Raw genomic sequence first — 16126 nt, forward strand, 5'->3', positions numbered from 1 at the left:
ATATCTTCTCACACTGTAATTTTCCATTATTATCACCAAGCTGTAGTATTTAGAAACCTTGTTAGGTCCTTTCCTTGGGGTGTATATTAATTCTTAAAAGCATAGATGAAGAGAAAAATCAAAAGAGATATCATGGACCTTGGCTGGTGTGACTCAGTTGTTAGAGTGTTGGCCCATGCACCGAAGGGTAAGGGTTCACGTACTTGGGTTGCAGGTTCAATTCCCGGCCCCCATCGGGGCATATGCAGGAGGCAACCAATTGATGTGTCTCTCTCACACTGATGTTTCTCTCTCCCCCCACTCCCCCCCCGCCCCCGCCCCCGCCATTCCTTTCTACTCTCTCTATAAATCAATGGAAAAAATATCCTTGGGTGAGGATTACCAAAAAAAAAAAAAAAGAGGTATCATGTAACATCTTTTTGGGCCAAAAAGTGAGGAAGTACTCAAAAAAATGATGGGGACATATTAAAAGAACACAGGAGTCAACCTAAAGGGATCCCACTGACCAAATCTGGGACAATTTGAGCATAAAAACAAATATTGATAGAATTTTATTATAATTTATTGAATGGAGAATCCATGAGTTGACTGATATGAATGGATAAATAAATGGAGGAGGAGAGGTGGGTGGGAAGCTCCTCCTAACAACAGAAAGTCAACTAATGAAGACAGAATGATGAAATTAGAAAATCACTAACAACTATCATATCAACTCATTCAGGCAAGAACATCAATAAATGCTAAAACTAGCAGGCAGAAGTTTGAGGAGCAATTGAATATTTACATAGTCTCAAAGTATTTCCCCTATAAGATACTAACTAATTAAAAAGGGTAAAATAGTAACTTTACAGTGGAAAAACCTGGCAGACACCACCTTAACCAAATGATCAAAGTTGATATCAACAGTAATGGGACAAAGCAACACTTGATATGAACTCAGCATCACTTCTGTGATGTTCCTGCCAAAAATTCACAACCTGAATTAAATAAATAAACATCAGACACACCAAAATTAAAGGACAGACTACAAAATGTGACCTTTTCTAAAATGTCAATGTCATGAAATAAAAAGATTCAGAAATTGTTACAGATTAAAGGAGACTAAAAGAACATGACAACGGAATGCAATGCATAATCTTGCATATTCTTTTGCTTTAGGACATATTTGAACAACTGGTGAAAAATGAATAATATCAGTAGACTAGTATTACTGCTAATTTCCTAATTTTGATAAATTATGGTTATGGAAATCAATTCTTTATTGTTAGGAGATACATGCTGACTCAGGAAAAATTTCACACACATAGATTGAGAGAAGGGAAATAAGGATAGAGCAAATACAGTAAAATGCTAATAATCATGGAGAATACCTGCTAATTATTTATACTACAATTATATCTTTTCTATAAGTCTAATTATCTAAAAAAAAAATTTTTAAGTGAGACTTCAGGTCACTGAACCTGTTTGAGAGTCCCCAGAGATCTTCATTTGGGTCTCCTACTCAAGTTACTACAAAAAGGCAGTCATACAAAGGAGTGTCTGATACCTTGTTGTTTATGAAGTCGCTCCAACTCAGTCCTGAGATAGTACATTTTCTTCTGGCGAGCTTCCCGGTCACTCTTTAGTTTTTCCCTCTCTTCAATAACCTGCAAAGTACAAAATGGTAAGTGCTTCAGCCTCCAACATCTTCCCTTTCCTACTGCACTCATCCATAGCCCGCATGCTAGGTAGTATCTGAATGTGATAATCTAAATGCCTGTACACAGAGGCTCTGACTTTATAGTAAAGGTGGTTTTATTCCAATCCAAATTCCAGAACTGAATTAGCCTTTCCAGAGCTACATTGCCCCAAAAGTATTATTTTTATGCAGGAAGAATTACACTATTAATTTTAACCTAACACTACTGACAGCAACTGCTAGATAGTAGCTCTAAACCCAAAAAGAACCATCAAGGAAACTAATCTGCATTATGGGTGAGGCACTGTGTTAGTTGCATTACATATACCATTTTATTTAATCTTCATGACATTATCTCTGTTTTACAATAAGGAAATTGAAGTTGTGAAAGATTAAGTAACATATCCAGGGTCATATAGTAAGAGTATTTAAAATCTAGGTATAAATGACCTAAAGCTCATGATCTTTCGACTGTTTTACTACCACCTAATGGAAAAAAAACAAATATGGCTTGTCCATAATGGGCAAGTGTGAAACACCTGTTATTATCAACCCTGACTTATGTGCTAGGTTCTTAAATGAAAGCACTCAGTCTCGCCCTAGCTGGGTTGAGGATAGAGCATCAACCTGTGGACTGAAGGGTCCCAGGTTCAATTCAGTGGGACCCAGGGCCAGACATATACCTCGGTTGCAGGCCCCCTGGTCGGGGCATGTGTAGGAGGCAACCAATTGATGTCTCTCTCTCACACTGATGTTTCTCTCTGTCTCTCCCCTCCCTTTCACTCTCTCTAAAAATCAATGGAAAAATATCCTCAGGTGAAAATTAACTAAAAAAAAAAAAAAGCACTCAGTCTCCAAACAGTGTCTCTGCAGTCTTAAGTTTTGTCTTTTTTGAACCTACCCTCCTTTCCCAAAAGATTTCAACAAAATGAAAATTCAGGGTATCCAAGTACAATGGAAAATTAAGATCATTTTTTTTTGTCTTCTCAAGGATTAGCTAAATTTCTTCTAAACTGGAAAAAAATGAGATTGGCCCTCGTTTTTTATTTTTATTTTTTCTCCTCAGGTATTATTTTATTAGCAAATCAAATGTATCCAAATGTATTACATTTTTATGTTCCTAATCAAAGTGTGTTATTAGTTTTTAAGGACCTTTAAAATTAACAATATGTATCAATTTTTCCATTCAAAATTCTTCTACTTAGAATTGTATGTCCCTACAAAATTTTTAGCTATTCCCTTAAAACATCTAGAATTGTATCTTTACCACAGCCACTGACCCCTTCTTACAGCCTGGGAACCCCATGAACCTGATAGTAAAAAAAAAAAAAAAAAAACTGCTTTAAAAAAAAAGTGTTATAAAAATGTGATTCCTAGACTCTAAAATAAACCAGAACAAGAAAAATTTATTTCTTGGTTTAACTGACAAACAACAACTATTTATTAGATATTGACCCATAATCACTACAAGAAAAGGATCTAAAACTTAGTGGGATGAAAAATAGATTTATCTATTTTTGGGTTTTTTTTAAGAGTTTATTAGTGAAGCAGTGAGACTGTGAGTGGCTACTCCACAGACAGAACAGCTGAAACATAAGATTTATTGATTCTCCTTCAAACAACCCAATTTTGGTTCCTCACTCCCTGATGAGGTCATTGAAGACTTCAAGGCTCCTGGCTCCTATCCCTAAGTGTTCTAAGGCAAATAATTTGAATAAAGAAATAAGCTTAAAATAGAAAAAAGAAGTCTAGCAATTACAGTGGGACCTAGGACCAGACTTTAGTTGAGTCTTACTGAGAAAACATGTGAGAAAAACAGAGGGGATATATACATGACTTAGGGTGATGACAGCAGCCTCCAAAGAACTTAAAGTAAAAGGGCCTTATGTTTTTTCAGCTCCTTCTAAAAGACAAATACAAATTTATATTAAAATAAACGACTCAGGCAGAGGATCCCCAAAGCTAATATTCACCTTCTGCTTCTGGGAAGCACGATTCTTCTCATCAGAGATCTTTTCCGGATTATATCTTATGAGCGGTGGGATGGACACCTGGACAGGCACTTGGGCAACAGGAATTGAGCCTAACACTGACTTTTCCTTCTTGGGCTTAGCAGGAGTCACAGTAGGGATCACACGGAGATTGGGACGGCTACGAGTAGCTTGTTTGGTAACTGGCATTACTCTGTGTGGCTCAGGTAGAAGGTGCTTTAATGGTTGAGAGGTGGGATACATGGGCCACCTTGAGGTTGCATATGCCATGTAATGCCTATAGGCATCAAAGGAAGCAGGGGCGATGGCAGGACCCTGGTAGTTTGAAGGTATCCGAGCTGCAGCAAACTGAGAGGTCCTTGGCACATGAAACTGAGATAAAGAAGCAGAGTGTGGAAGTCTAATTGGGGGAGATGGGGCTGATGACAACAGGCACCTGACTGCAACAGATGACTGAAACCCACTGCCAACCACCTCTGGTCCTGCAATATGACCCACTGGATGGTCAGACTTTAGGAATGGGGGACTGTTTTTTGTAAACAGGTAAGGATCCACAGGTGAGACTGGATGTGGATAGGACACCTCTGGGGAATGAGTATTGCTATGGTGTGCCTCCCTACTCCCCAATTTGTGAGGTTCTGAAGAAAGTTGATCAGCTGAAAAACAACGGTCAACTGAGGAACAGCGGTCTGCTGAAAAGTGCTGGTCAACTGAGGAACGGCGGTCAGTGGAGGAACGTAATGGTTTCTTGCCATGAAGTCGTTCCTGGGTGCGTGCAGCCAGTTGACTAATCTCTGTTACCCCAATATCCAGGCCTATGGTCTTGAGCAAGTCATGAATCTTGGCATATTCTGGATTGGTCTCTTCTATTGATTCTAGCTTTACAGCTGGAGCTGAAGAGGGCAGGGAGCTTGCCTTCTGCCTCATAACTTCACTATCAGAGCTCCCAAGGGGCTTTGGTGGAGATTCTGCCTTTAAATCCTCTTCTTCATCTCCATAGAGAAATTTCTCCTCATCCTCAATGTCAGGGAAGCTATGTCGCCTTTTTTCCTGTGTACTGGTAGAATCTGCCAACATGCTCAGAATGCGGGAAAAACCACTGCCATCCTGGCTAGCTCTCTCATGGGGCAGCAAGAAGTCTGTGTGTCGCTCAGGTCCCTCAGCCTTCATATCCAATTTCTCTTTGTGGCACAGAAAACTTCCAAACTTCTCTCTGAGAGGACTGTTGTCCTTGGACATCCCAGGAAGAGGACCCCATTGGTGGAGATTGCCCTGAGGTTCCTTCAGGGTTGTCTCTACCATAGTCCCCTTGTTTTCAATCTCTGAAGCAAAAGCAGCAATAGCACCACTCAGTGGAACAGATGGGTATCCAGAGAAGAGAGGATGATCCTCGCTGGAGCCGGTACTGCTCGAAAAGCTTTCAAGCTGCAAAGACAAACACAATGAATTTGGCCCATATGCAGAAACTCAGAGAACCAGCAATCGAGGGAAATGCTCAGATGCTTGGTTATTCCTGAATTAATAGGGGATGAGGGAGGTACAGTATCCTTAGCCAGGTTCAAGATTTGGGTCCCCATCTCTCCAGTTGTTTGTTATGACAAGGAGAAATAGGAAATAAGGCAGATTGGATTGAATTCTCCCTTTTGCTCATTTGTTATCAAGGAATTTGAATTCAAAAGAACTTTAGAGATGTCCTAGCTTACTTGTTTTCTATGAATTCCTAAAGAAAAAACACATAAAAGTAGAGCTGCTTTGGTTTAAGTGGAGTTAGGAAACTTTGAAGCACTAACTGATCAGCCTCCCCTTGCTTCCCTAAGTGCCCTTAGGCACCTCTTCAAAAACCTTTAGTTCTTAAAAGGACAGCTAAAAGCTAGTGCTTATGCCTGACCATCTTTTTATAAGTGAAGAAAAAATATTAAGGCCCAGAATGGTGAGAACTTGTCTAAAAATCACACAGCAAATTGGTGGCAGAGTTGGGTTCAGAATCACCTGATTTCTGGTCTAGTGTCCTACCACTCATATATTTTGTCTTCTCTCTAAACAGAGATGAGATGCCTGGCTGGTGTGGTTGAGCATTGACCCATGAACCAGGAGGTCACTGTTAGATTCTGAGTCAGGGCACATGCCTAGGTTGAGAGCTTGAGCTCCAGTAGGGGGCATGCAGGAGGCAGCCAATCAATGCCCCCCCCCCTTTCTCTCTCTCTCTCTCATCAATGTTTCTCTCTATCCCTCTTCCTTCCTCCCTCTAAAATCAATTAAAAAATAAAAAACATAAGGAAAATTCAGATCATCTCCTCCCTTTGCCTCAAACTTCATTTCCAAAAAAACAGTTAAAGATTCTTAGAGGGCTACCCAATTTAGAGAAATAGATACAATGGATAGTCTCCAAAACGTCTGTTTAGAAATATGTAACAGTAGAGCGCTCTACTGATGCATTATGAGACATACAGTTTCCTTTGGAGAGTTCTGGAAGGTGCAGCCCATAGGCCTAACAATGTTGGTCCAGCACATATTACAAAGATGCCTAGGGACAGAGCCCCCACCTAAGTAACCAGGCTTTAAGATATAAAGTAACTAGCAAGAGGCCATAGAAGAAATGCAGCAGAGACCTGCATAGAAGACTCCATGTCCACCTCAATCCGCTTCTTCAGAATCGATTTCTTGGGCATCACAGATACTTCCTCAGGCCGATGTAAAGAATATCCTGGCTCTGATGCTGTTAGGACACCTGACAATCCAGGGATGGGACAGCTTGTGCCACTACCATCAACTCCCACCAGCTCTTGACTCAAGTTCCTACTTTGTTCCTCCTCTTCCTCTCGTTTTCGCCTGGCAAGATCCAGCTCTCGAAACTCAGGGTCTAGAAACTTAGGGCTTGGGCTCTGTCTATGCTGTCGATAGCTGCGGGTCCCTGATGTAAAATTTGGGTGATCATTTCCCATGCTGTGCTTCTTCTCTGTATCATCATAACGGGGCCGTTTGGCTTCCCGGCTCCTTTCCTCGGGTCGCACAGAATAGGAGCTTTTGAATTTGCCCTCTACTCCGTTCTGTTCCATGCAACATCTCATCATGACAACTGATATGGGGACTATAATCAGAACGATGCAGGAAAGTTTCTCTTGTTCGGTAGTCCTCATCAAGCTGTCCCAAGAAGGGACTGAGAGGCCCCTCCTCCTGGGAAATATATCGTTCAACACCTCGAGTGCATTGGGAGCTTCCAGTGAAGACAGAATCATCAGTCAAGTCATCCCTGAGGAAAGAGACAAGACTTACTAAATACAATAGACTTGGAAAGAGCAAGACCAGACAAGGCTAAGAAAATGAGATTCCACAAGGATGCTACAGAATGCTTAGGACAAAAGACAATAATCATGAAGTCCAAGAACAAATCTCTATATATACATGGAACATTTCCCCTCCCTTTCCCCTGAGGCAGACACAAGAAACTTCAGCCTCTAACCAAGGGGATATATTACTAATCTAAATATGTGTGTGGGGGCGGGGGGGGGGGTATTATTGATTTCAGAGAGGACGGGAGAGGGGGAGAGGAATAGAAACATCAATGATGAGAGAGAATCATTGATCAGCTGCCTCCTGCACGCCCCCTACTGGGGATTAAGCCTGCAACCCAGACATGTGCCCTGACTGGGAATCGAATCGAATTGTGACCTCATGGTTTATGGGTCAAGGCTCAACCACTTAGCAACATTGGCCAGGCAAGATATTACTAATCTATGTAAACAGAGCTCTTAGGCTGATTTCTTTGACTTGACTTTGGGGGTACAGAGTATCATGCTAGGTTTTGGGTAACGTGAAAACACCACTACCAGACTATAAAGAGCCCTGGATTACAAAACTCCACAATAGGTAAATTCTAGCTCCTTGCTACTAAAAGTGTGGTCTGAATTAGCAGCATCAGTATTACCTGAGAACTTTTTAGAAATACAAATTCTCAGGCTCCTTTGAGGCCTACTAAATCAGAATCTGCATTTAACAAGATCTCCAGGTGATTTGTATGCACCTTAAAATTTTTTTAAAAAAACACCAGTTTCAGGGACATAGAAAGGGAATGGACTGACTATTCTTGAGGGGGGAAAGGGGTGTGGGGGGTGCGGGAAGAGATTGGACAATAATCGTGCACCTATGGATGAGGACAGGGGGTGGGGAGTGAGGGCGGAGGGTGGGGTGGGAACTGGGTGGAGGGGAGTTATGGTGGGAAAAAAGAGGAACCAATGTAATAATCTGAACAATAAAGATTTAATTAAAAAATAAAATAGAATAAAAATAAAAAATAAATAAAAAAAACACCAGTTCAGATCATTGATTTTTAAGTTGTGCTCCACAGAGATTCTGAACAGTGCTCAGGAGCTACCCAAAAAAAGGACATACTAGGAAAACAGAGTCTAGGCCTCACCTCATTGAATCATACTAGCCCCAACTTTATCTGTTTATCTAGTAAAGTTCTGTATAATATTTCACTTGGAAAAGAAAGATTTCACTGTGAGAAGAAAAAAACAAAACATTTTTAACTACTGATCTATCTAATTGGCATGATTTTCTCATGAGTTTTAGAAGGCTCTCCAATGCTTTGTTTTGCTGGCTCATAAAACTCCCTCACAGCCTGTTTTGTTACCCTCTTCCCTGCCTTGCCTGGACAGCCACAAGCACTCTGCCATCTTGGGCCCAGGAAAGAGTTTGTGATGGTTTGGCTCACTATATATTTTTATTTCATAGAAATAAACTTTGTGACATAAAGGTACAAAATACAGGAAGGGACATCTGTCTTTTCAACTCAGAGCTCTATACCACACAAGAGTCCTAACCTTTTTAGGCATTATGGTCACAGAGTTTCTACTGTCCAAAAAAGAAAGTTTATGATTTAAATCACAGATGGAAATAAAGATACCCTAGCACTTTAAGCATATGACTTTTAAGTAATCTGACTGAAAAATTTACTTCATTCACATTCCAGAGTGAATTACCATCCAAAGGATGTTAATTATTGGTGTCTTCTACAGTTTCTGGTAGCTACTCTTGTTTTTTGTGTTTCTAGAAATGACTTACTTTTTCTTTTTCTTTTTAAATAGTTGTTTTCCTGCCTCTGGGACTAAGTTAGAATATCAAAGAGCTGACTTTTCTTATTCACCAGCCCAGCCTTTATTCAAAGTTTTAGACCTGTTAACAGCTATAAATAACTTTATCACCTCCTCTAAAAGAGTGTCACCTGTGGGAATACAGGTTCCTGTTATTCACCTCCTCCACAATAATCTGAGGAATTTTTAATTCTCAATATAGAATGAAATAGGAAAGGATGGGAATAAACCAAGGACAATCTCTGAAATCAAATTTAACTAAAGTAAAATATTTTACTTTGTAGGTTTGTCAGCCATGAACCCCCTATTTCCAGAAAGTATTGTCCATGAGGTGAGTCACTCCATTGCTAAAATACCACCTACCATACAAAAAAGTCTCTGATAATATTAGTGAAGGGGGAAAAAAACACAGGCTCCATGAGTAGTAGCAAAGCCATCCATGCTCCCACATTCAGCTTCCCACTAGAACTATTACATATCACCATCAAATGGCATACTAACCCAAGATCTATATCCAGCACTAAATACCAAGAAGCTATAAATAATGAGATGACTCTCAGAAAGTCTCAGTCAAGACTTGCAATCTCCAGCAAAAGGAGGCAAAAAACAATGAATGAAGGCATAGAAAGAGTAAAAAAAATTTTCATGTAAATATAGGCAGAAATCAAGTTGCTTATTAGACGTTCCTATCCTCCTTCCCTAGATCTCCGAAAGGATAAGTGACAAAACCTGGCTGCAATACAAATGAGCCCTATAGCTCAGATAGTGCAGTGACATTCTCTCTATAAAAGCTTGGCTTAAGGGCATGTTCTTTGGTTGCCGGCACATCCCCAGTAGAGGGTGTGCAGGAGGCAGCTGATCGATGTTTCTAACTCTCTATCCTTCTCTCTTCCTCTCTGTAAAAAAATCAATAAAATATATATATATTTTTAAAATCATATACAGCTCAGCCAATATGGCTCAGTGGTTGAGTGTCCACCCAGGAGCCAAGAGACTGCAGTTCAATTCCTGGTCAGGGCACATGCCCAGGTTGTAGGCTCAATACCCAGAGGGGGCATGCAGGAGGCCACCAATCAATGATGTTTCTCTCTCATTGATGTTACTACCTCTCTATCTCTCTCCATTCCTTTCTCTCTAAAAATCAATAAAAACATATTTATGTCCACAAATAAATTTGTACACTAATGTTCACAGCACTATCTATATATACAAAAGCCTAAGTGACCAAACAACTGGTCACTATGACGCACACTGACCACCAGGGGGCAGGTGCTCCACACAGCTGCAGCCCAGAGACTGCAGCGGAACCGCAGTGAGCCTACCAAGCAGCGGCAGGTGCAGTGGGGCCAGGATGAGCTGGAGCTCAGGCTCCCGGCCTCCTCTCTGGCCGCCTGCCATTTGGCGCACTACTACACCCCTTGGGGGATGCTGGACTGCCGGTTTTCACCCGTTCCCTGCAGGTGGCCAGCGGGAATCTGGCCACAACCAGCAGTCCGACATCCCCCGAGGGGTCTTGGATTGCGAGAGGGCGTAGGCCAGGCTGAGGGACCCCACCAGTGCACGAATCCGTGCACCGGGCCTCTAGTTGTTCATAATAGCCAAAAAGTAAAAACAACCCAAATGTTATCCATGCATTCATCCCTACTAAATGGATAAACAAAATACCTACAATGAAATATTATCTGCAATAAAAACGAATGAAGTACAATTTTATGCTGCAACATGACCAAATCTTAAAAAACTGCTATGCTGCCCTGGCCAGGTGGCTCAGTTGGTTGGAGCGTCATCCCGTGCACCAAAAGACTGTGGTTTAGATTCCCAGTCAGGGCACATACCTAGGTTGTTGGTTCAGTCCCTGGTTGGTATGTACAGGAGGCAACCGTTTGATGTTTCTCTCTCCCTTCCTCTCTCTCTAAAAAATCAATGAGGAAACATATCCTTGGGTGAGAATTAAAAAACAGTAATAATGAGAAAAACTGCTATGCTAAGTGAAAAAGGCAGTCACAAAGGACCATATGTTATATGATTCTATTTATATGAAATATCCAGAATGGGCAAATCCATAAAGATAGAAAGTAGATTAGTGATAGGCTAGGGCAGAAGGTATGGAGGACTAGTAGCTAAGGATGCAGGTAATAAAAATGTTCTCAAATTAATCATAGTGGTGTGGATGCACAACTCTGTGAATATACTAAAAGTCACTGAACTGGACACTTTAAATAGGTGAACTGTATGGTACATGAATTATGGCTCAATAAAGCTATAAGTAAAAAAAAAAAAAAAAAAAAAAAAAAAAGAGGCTCTTCAGAGCCCAAACTTTCCATTCTTTTTTTCTACTGATTCCCCAAAATGCCTAAAGAAAGCTGTTTGCTCTGTCACTCCCTAAGGCAAATCAGAGGGAGAAAAAACCCTACTCTTTCAAAGTATGTCAGAGCAAGGAGGAATATGGGTAGAGACCATCACAGACATGGTTCTCAGATCTCAGAAACTGAGTGCTTTCCCTGCACTCCTCTGTAATTTCAAGAATGGAACTTACAACATGCAGAGTACTTTGATAACCAGGGGAAATCAACCTCACATCCACAAGGCTTTAGAAACTAAGTGTCTTCACACAACTTGATCATGTTCCCTTTTCAGTCCTACATACAGAGCCGCCAAGGGTGAAGATACTGATAACCCTGGCAATCTGTAACCCAAACCTGATAAAAATTTAACAGCTTCAATAAGGGAAGAGAAAGAATTTTGGGATCTCAGGAAAAAAATAACTAAAAACCTACATACAAAGGATGGACATGGCCTGTTTCATTAGCTGAAAATTGGACTCACTTTCAGGAGATATCCTGAGATTGCCAATGGTCCTATGTCCTGGTTTTAGTGGACAGTAATTATTCACACAAACCATATTGCGCAAGAGTGCAGGGGCAAAAGTCAAAAGAATGGCCTCCTTTTAGCACCTTAATCTCATTTTCTCTAAAACAGACTTTTCTCTATGAAATATATGATTCTGGAAAGATTACTGCCCCAAACTCCCTAAGAGGAAATTTTTAAATTTTTATAATTTAAAAACAGACAATTGGCTATCTGAAGAACACATACATAATGAAGCTCATAGAAAAGGAGGTGACAGCCTAGGCCTAACAAGAGGAAATGCTAAAGTTACCTCAAAACCTCAACAAGGAAGGAAGAGAATCACATTATGCACCACCCACTCAATCATCTCCTAAAATAGAAATTACAGAGGGGCAAGGGCTGTTTCCTCAATTAAGTGATATAGTCACATACCCTGAAGCCCTATCTTCAGAAGCTTCAGTGTTATATGACACTGGACTGGACTGCCTTGCTTCAGTACATCAAATAGCCACTGGAACTTTGAAGTAAATATTACCAAAGGGCAGCACTGGTCCTCAGACTTCCTGCCAGCTGTCCTCCACCTGCCTGCCCATGCTCTGTATACCACTGCATGGAAGTCTAGTTTGAAAGAACATTACATTGATTTATTGCTACAGCTAATCATTTGTGAAAACTCCCAATGTGCTGGGTAGAGACCATCACAGACATGGTTCTCAGATCTCAGAAACTGAGTGCTTTCCCTGCACTCCTCTGTCCTTACTTTTTTACTTTTGTGAGGCGAAAAACACCTAATATGATTATTTACTTCCCATATATAGTTAAGTTCCTAGTACCTGAGATCTATATTTAATACTCTGTGGAGTGTACTTGCCCTCCCTCAGCACTTAATAGTTGTAAAATAATAACATTGTTAAAGATCTGTAACTTTCTATTCATGCTTATATATTTAATATAGATACATATATTACACATGAATTTATCTAAATGCTTTCTGAATCTATAGTTCAGCCTGAACAAGCAGAAAAATAACACTATCAAATATTTCCTATTTTGTCCAGAACTTGCCTTTTGCAGAAGAGACCCCTAGTACCAGTATTTTAGAATCCATATCCTCTCATCTGTTTTAAATTTAGGGAACTCTGCCGAAACCGGTTTGGCTCGGTGGATAGAGCGTCGGCCTGCGGACTGGAAGGTCCCGGGTTCGATTCCGGTCAAGGGCATGTACCTGGGTTGCGGGCACATCTCCAGTGGGAGATATGCAAGAGGCGGCTGATCGATGTTTCTCTCTCATCGATGTTTCTGACTCTCTATCTCTCTCCCTTCCTCTCTGTAAAAAATCAATAAAATATATTTAAAAAAAAAAAAAATTTAGGGGACTCTGTTTATGTCCCCTCAGCCTTCCCCTTTCCAGTTGGACCAAGATGACCTTTAAAGTCTTTTCTTTTATATAATTCTTTCAGCAACAGAGTCTACATCAGTATTCTTTCCCTACTCATAGAGGAAAGTTATCAAGCTTAATTTGACTGCTGGCATCACTCTTTCAAATATACCATTCAGAAAACATCAACGTTTCTACCTTCAACCACTATTATAACACTGCCTCAGATGAAGCCCACCTGTCCACGTCCTCCAGATTATCCACTGGTGAACCCAATCTATCACTAAGCCGCCGCCGTTCTGGTATGCCGACACAGAAGTGATCATTGCCAACAGTGATTCTTAAGCTCTGTTCCAAAGAAGAGTCAGAACGAAGACCAGGAGATCGTCTCTACAAAAGTAAAAGATAATGTAACAGTTAGGTCAATACAGCCCTGTGCCCAAAAATGTTCTGCTTAGTCACAAAGTTGTGAATCAACAAGGTGAGAAATGGCTATAGTAAGATACCACTCTAAAAATAAAGCACTTTAAAAAAATATCATTTTCTTAAATGAAAGCCCACACTTCCAACCCTCCCAATCAGTGACTTCTCATTCTTTCATTTACTGGTACGGGGCATGGGACTAGAGAAGTGAATTACATCTGCTCACAGAACCTATACATTTCTAGTGAAGGAGGCAAGGCGAGTTGAAAAGTACTTCTGATTGCAGTAAGTGCTATAAAGTCATTTAAACACAACACAAAAGAGATTGGAGAAAGGGAGCTGCTTCTGATAGGATGGTTACAGGATTTTCTGAGGTGATACCATTTAAGATGAGGCCTGAGTGATGAGATGTCAGTCTTGCAAAGAACAGATGGAAGGATGTTTCAGGCAAAAAGAACAAGCTTTGAAATGAGCTCACCATGTTTTGGGCAACAACAGAAAGGCGACCACTGTGACTACATAAGAGTGACAGAAGATAGGAGAAACCAGTTATGAAGTTTGGATTTTATTCCTTTTGTGTGGTTAATCCTCACCCAAAGATATTTTTTCCATTGATTTTTTTTATAGATTGAAAGGGGGAGAGAGGGAGAGAGGGAGAGAGAAACATCAATGTGACAGGTCCCTGGAGCAGGGGATCAAACCTGGAATCCAGGTAAGAGCCCTTGACCAATAATGAAATCTGTGACCCTTCAGTGCTCAGGCCGAGCTCTAACCACTGACCAACACTGGCCAGGGCTGGATTTTATTCTTTAGAATAAAATGTGAAGCCACAGAAGAGTTTCAAGCAGGAAAGTGATATGATCTGACTACATTCTTCCCCCAGATGCTCACACTGCTCATACCCTCACCTCCTTCAGGTATTTACTAAAAAGTCACCTTCCCAGAAGCCTTCCCTGGCTACCCTATCAAAAATTATTAACTCCCTTTTCTGTGTTTCTGTTTTCTTAAGCATTTTACATGCCAAACATTTTCTCTATTTTATTTACTCAACTCCCTCTGCTAGCATATAAACTCTACAAAGGCAGAGTTTTTAACTGGGTTGCTCAGTTATGCCCCTAGTACCCGGAACAGCGCCTAACGTGGTAGATGTTCAATAAATACTTCTCAAATGTATAAAATAAAGTTTTAAAAATCATGTTGATTGTCGGGTAGAGAATTAAACTGGAAGGTAGTAAGTGGCGTGTAAAGGAGCCGAGTGTAATACTCCAGGCAGGGCACAGTAGGGTTAGACGACAGTGATAGCAGGAGGGCAGTTTGGGGGACGCATTTCGGAGGGAGAGCGGGCAGGCTGGCCAGATGGAGTTAATCTGACAGATTCGCTTGGGAGGAGGGAGATGGCGGGCGAGCCATGGGTGAGCGAGGGCACTTACTGACACAGAAAAGCCCGAGCAAACCCAGTGTGCTCCGCCGAGGCGGTGCACGGAGAGGAGGGCAGTTTGGAAAAGGGTCCCGCTGTCCTCGCTTGCCCCGCAGTAACTAACACCCAGACCACAGCTGCCCATCGGTGAGCGCCTCAACGCGGTGGCCAGTCCATTCACCTGGGACCCGGGTGCCAAGCGCATCCGGTCAGGGGGCCCCCCCGAGAAAACAGAGCGGGTCCGCGACGGGGTTTTACAAGAGACCGGACTCTGCCCAGCGGCTCCCGAGCGGGGTGCTCGGGTGGGAGCGCGACGCTGAGTCCGCCCTAAACTCTGTCCCCCCGCGCCCGGCCCCCTCGCCGGGGAACAGGGCGGCAGAAAGCACGGGCGCCCGGCGCCAGGCAGCGGGGACGAATCACAGCATCACCCCTCCGAGCGGCGCCCCGGGTTCCGCAGCGGCTCCTCAGAGGGAATCACCGTGAACGCCTCCCTCGCCTCGCAGGCTGGGAGCGCTCCGAGGTGAGGGCAGGGGCTCGGCCGAGTCCCCGCCGCACAGCCAGGGGGCGGGCGGGCCGCACCCCCTCGGAGCGCCCCCCACCCCGCTCAGACCGCCCGCAGCTCCACGCCGGGGTCCACCTGGCGGTTCAGGCGACCCTAGCGCCACAGAGACATCGCGGCCTCCCTCCTGCGCCCTGGGGGGCAGCTCGTGTCCCGGGGACACAAAGGCACGGAGGCTCCGAGGAAGCACCAGCTCCGGGGAGAGCACCGGCAGGGGCTGCAGACGGGCCCGCTGGCAAACTTTCCCCCCGCCCCGAGCGCGGCCCACCGCCTCCTCCCTGGGGACGGCGCGGCTCCCGCCCGGCGCCTAGCGGTCCCGAGTCCTCACGGTGCACAGAAGCTCCCGGCCGGCGGGGAGCCTCAGGTCCCGGCGCCGCCAGGGGATGAAGGACCCCCGACTCGGGGACCCGGCCTGGAGGGCCTGGCGGCGCCGGGGCGGAGGGCGTCTGGGCAGCGAGAACCCGGGGTGACGGGGCTGGGGCAGCGAGAGTCCCGGTCGAGGGGTGGCATTACCCGGCTGCCGCTGTCGCCTGGATGGTCTCCGCGGCCGTCCCGGGCGAAGTCGGAGCGGGACTCCCCCCGGCTGCTGCCTCGGTAACCCGCCGGGAAGAGCCGTCGGCCCCGCGGCGACGACGGGGAGCCGCGACGAGCCCTCGGCGGGGAAGGGGAGCCGCGACGACCCGCGGCGGGGACGGCGAGGCCCGGCGGCCGCGGGGTGGGGACGCGGAGCCTCGGCG

At 43.6% G+C, this 16126-nt stretch overlaps 1 protein-coding gene across 1 annotated transcript in view; it reads right to left on the bottom strand.

Annotated features, from left to right (window-relative positions):
* ZNF318 (zinc finger protein 318) overlaps window positions 1–16126 on the bottom strand; it is a 36147-nt gene that overhangs the window by 15865 nt on the left and 4156 nt on the right. Inside the window, 7 exon segments of the mRNA XM_006100605.2 lie at window positions 1547–1646; window positions 3652–5094; window positions 6279–6689; window positions 6691–6919; window positions 13229–13380; window positions 15903–16072; window positions 16075–16119. Coding sequence (XP_006100667.1) covers window positions 1547–1646; window positions 3652–5094; window positions 6279–6689; window positions 6691–6919; window positions 13229–13380; window positions 15903–16072; window positions 16075–16119 — 2550 coding nt within the window.

The sequence above is a fragment of the Myotis lucifugus genome, unplaced genomic scaffold, assembly GCF_000147115.1.
Source record: "Myotis lucifugus unplaced genomic scaffold, Myoluc2.0 scaffold_318, whole genome shotgun sequence".
NCBI lineage: Eukaryota > Metazoa > Chordata > Mammalia > Chiroptera > Vespertilionidae > Myotis > Myotis lucifugus.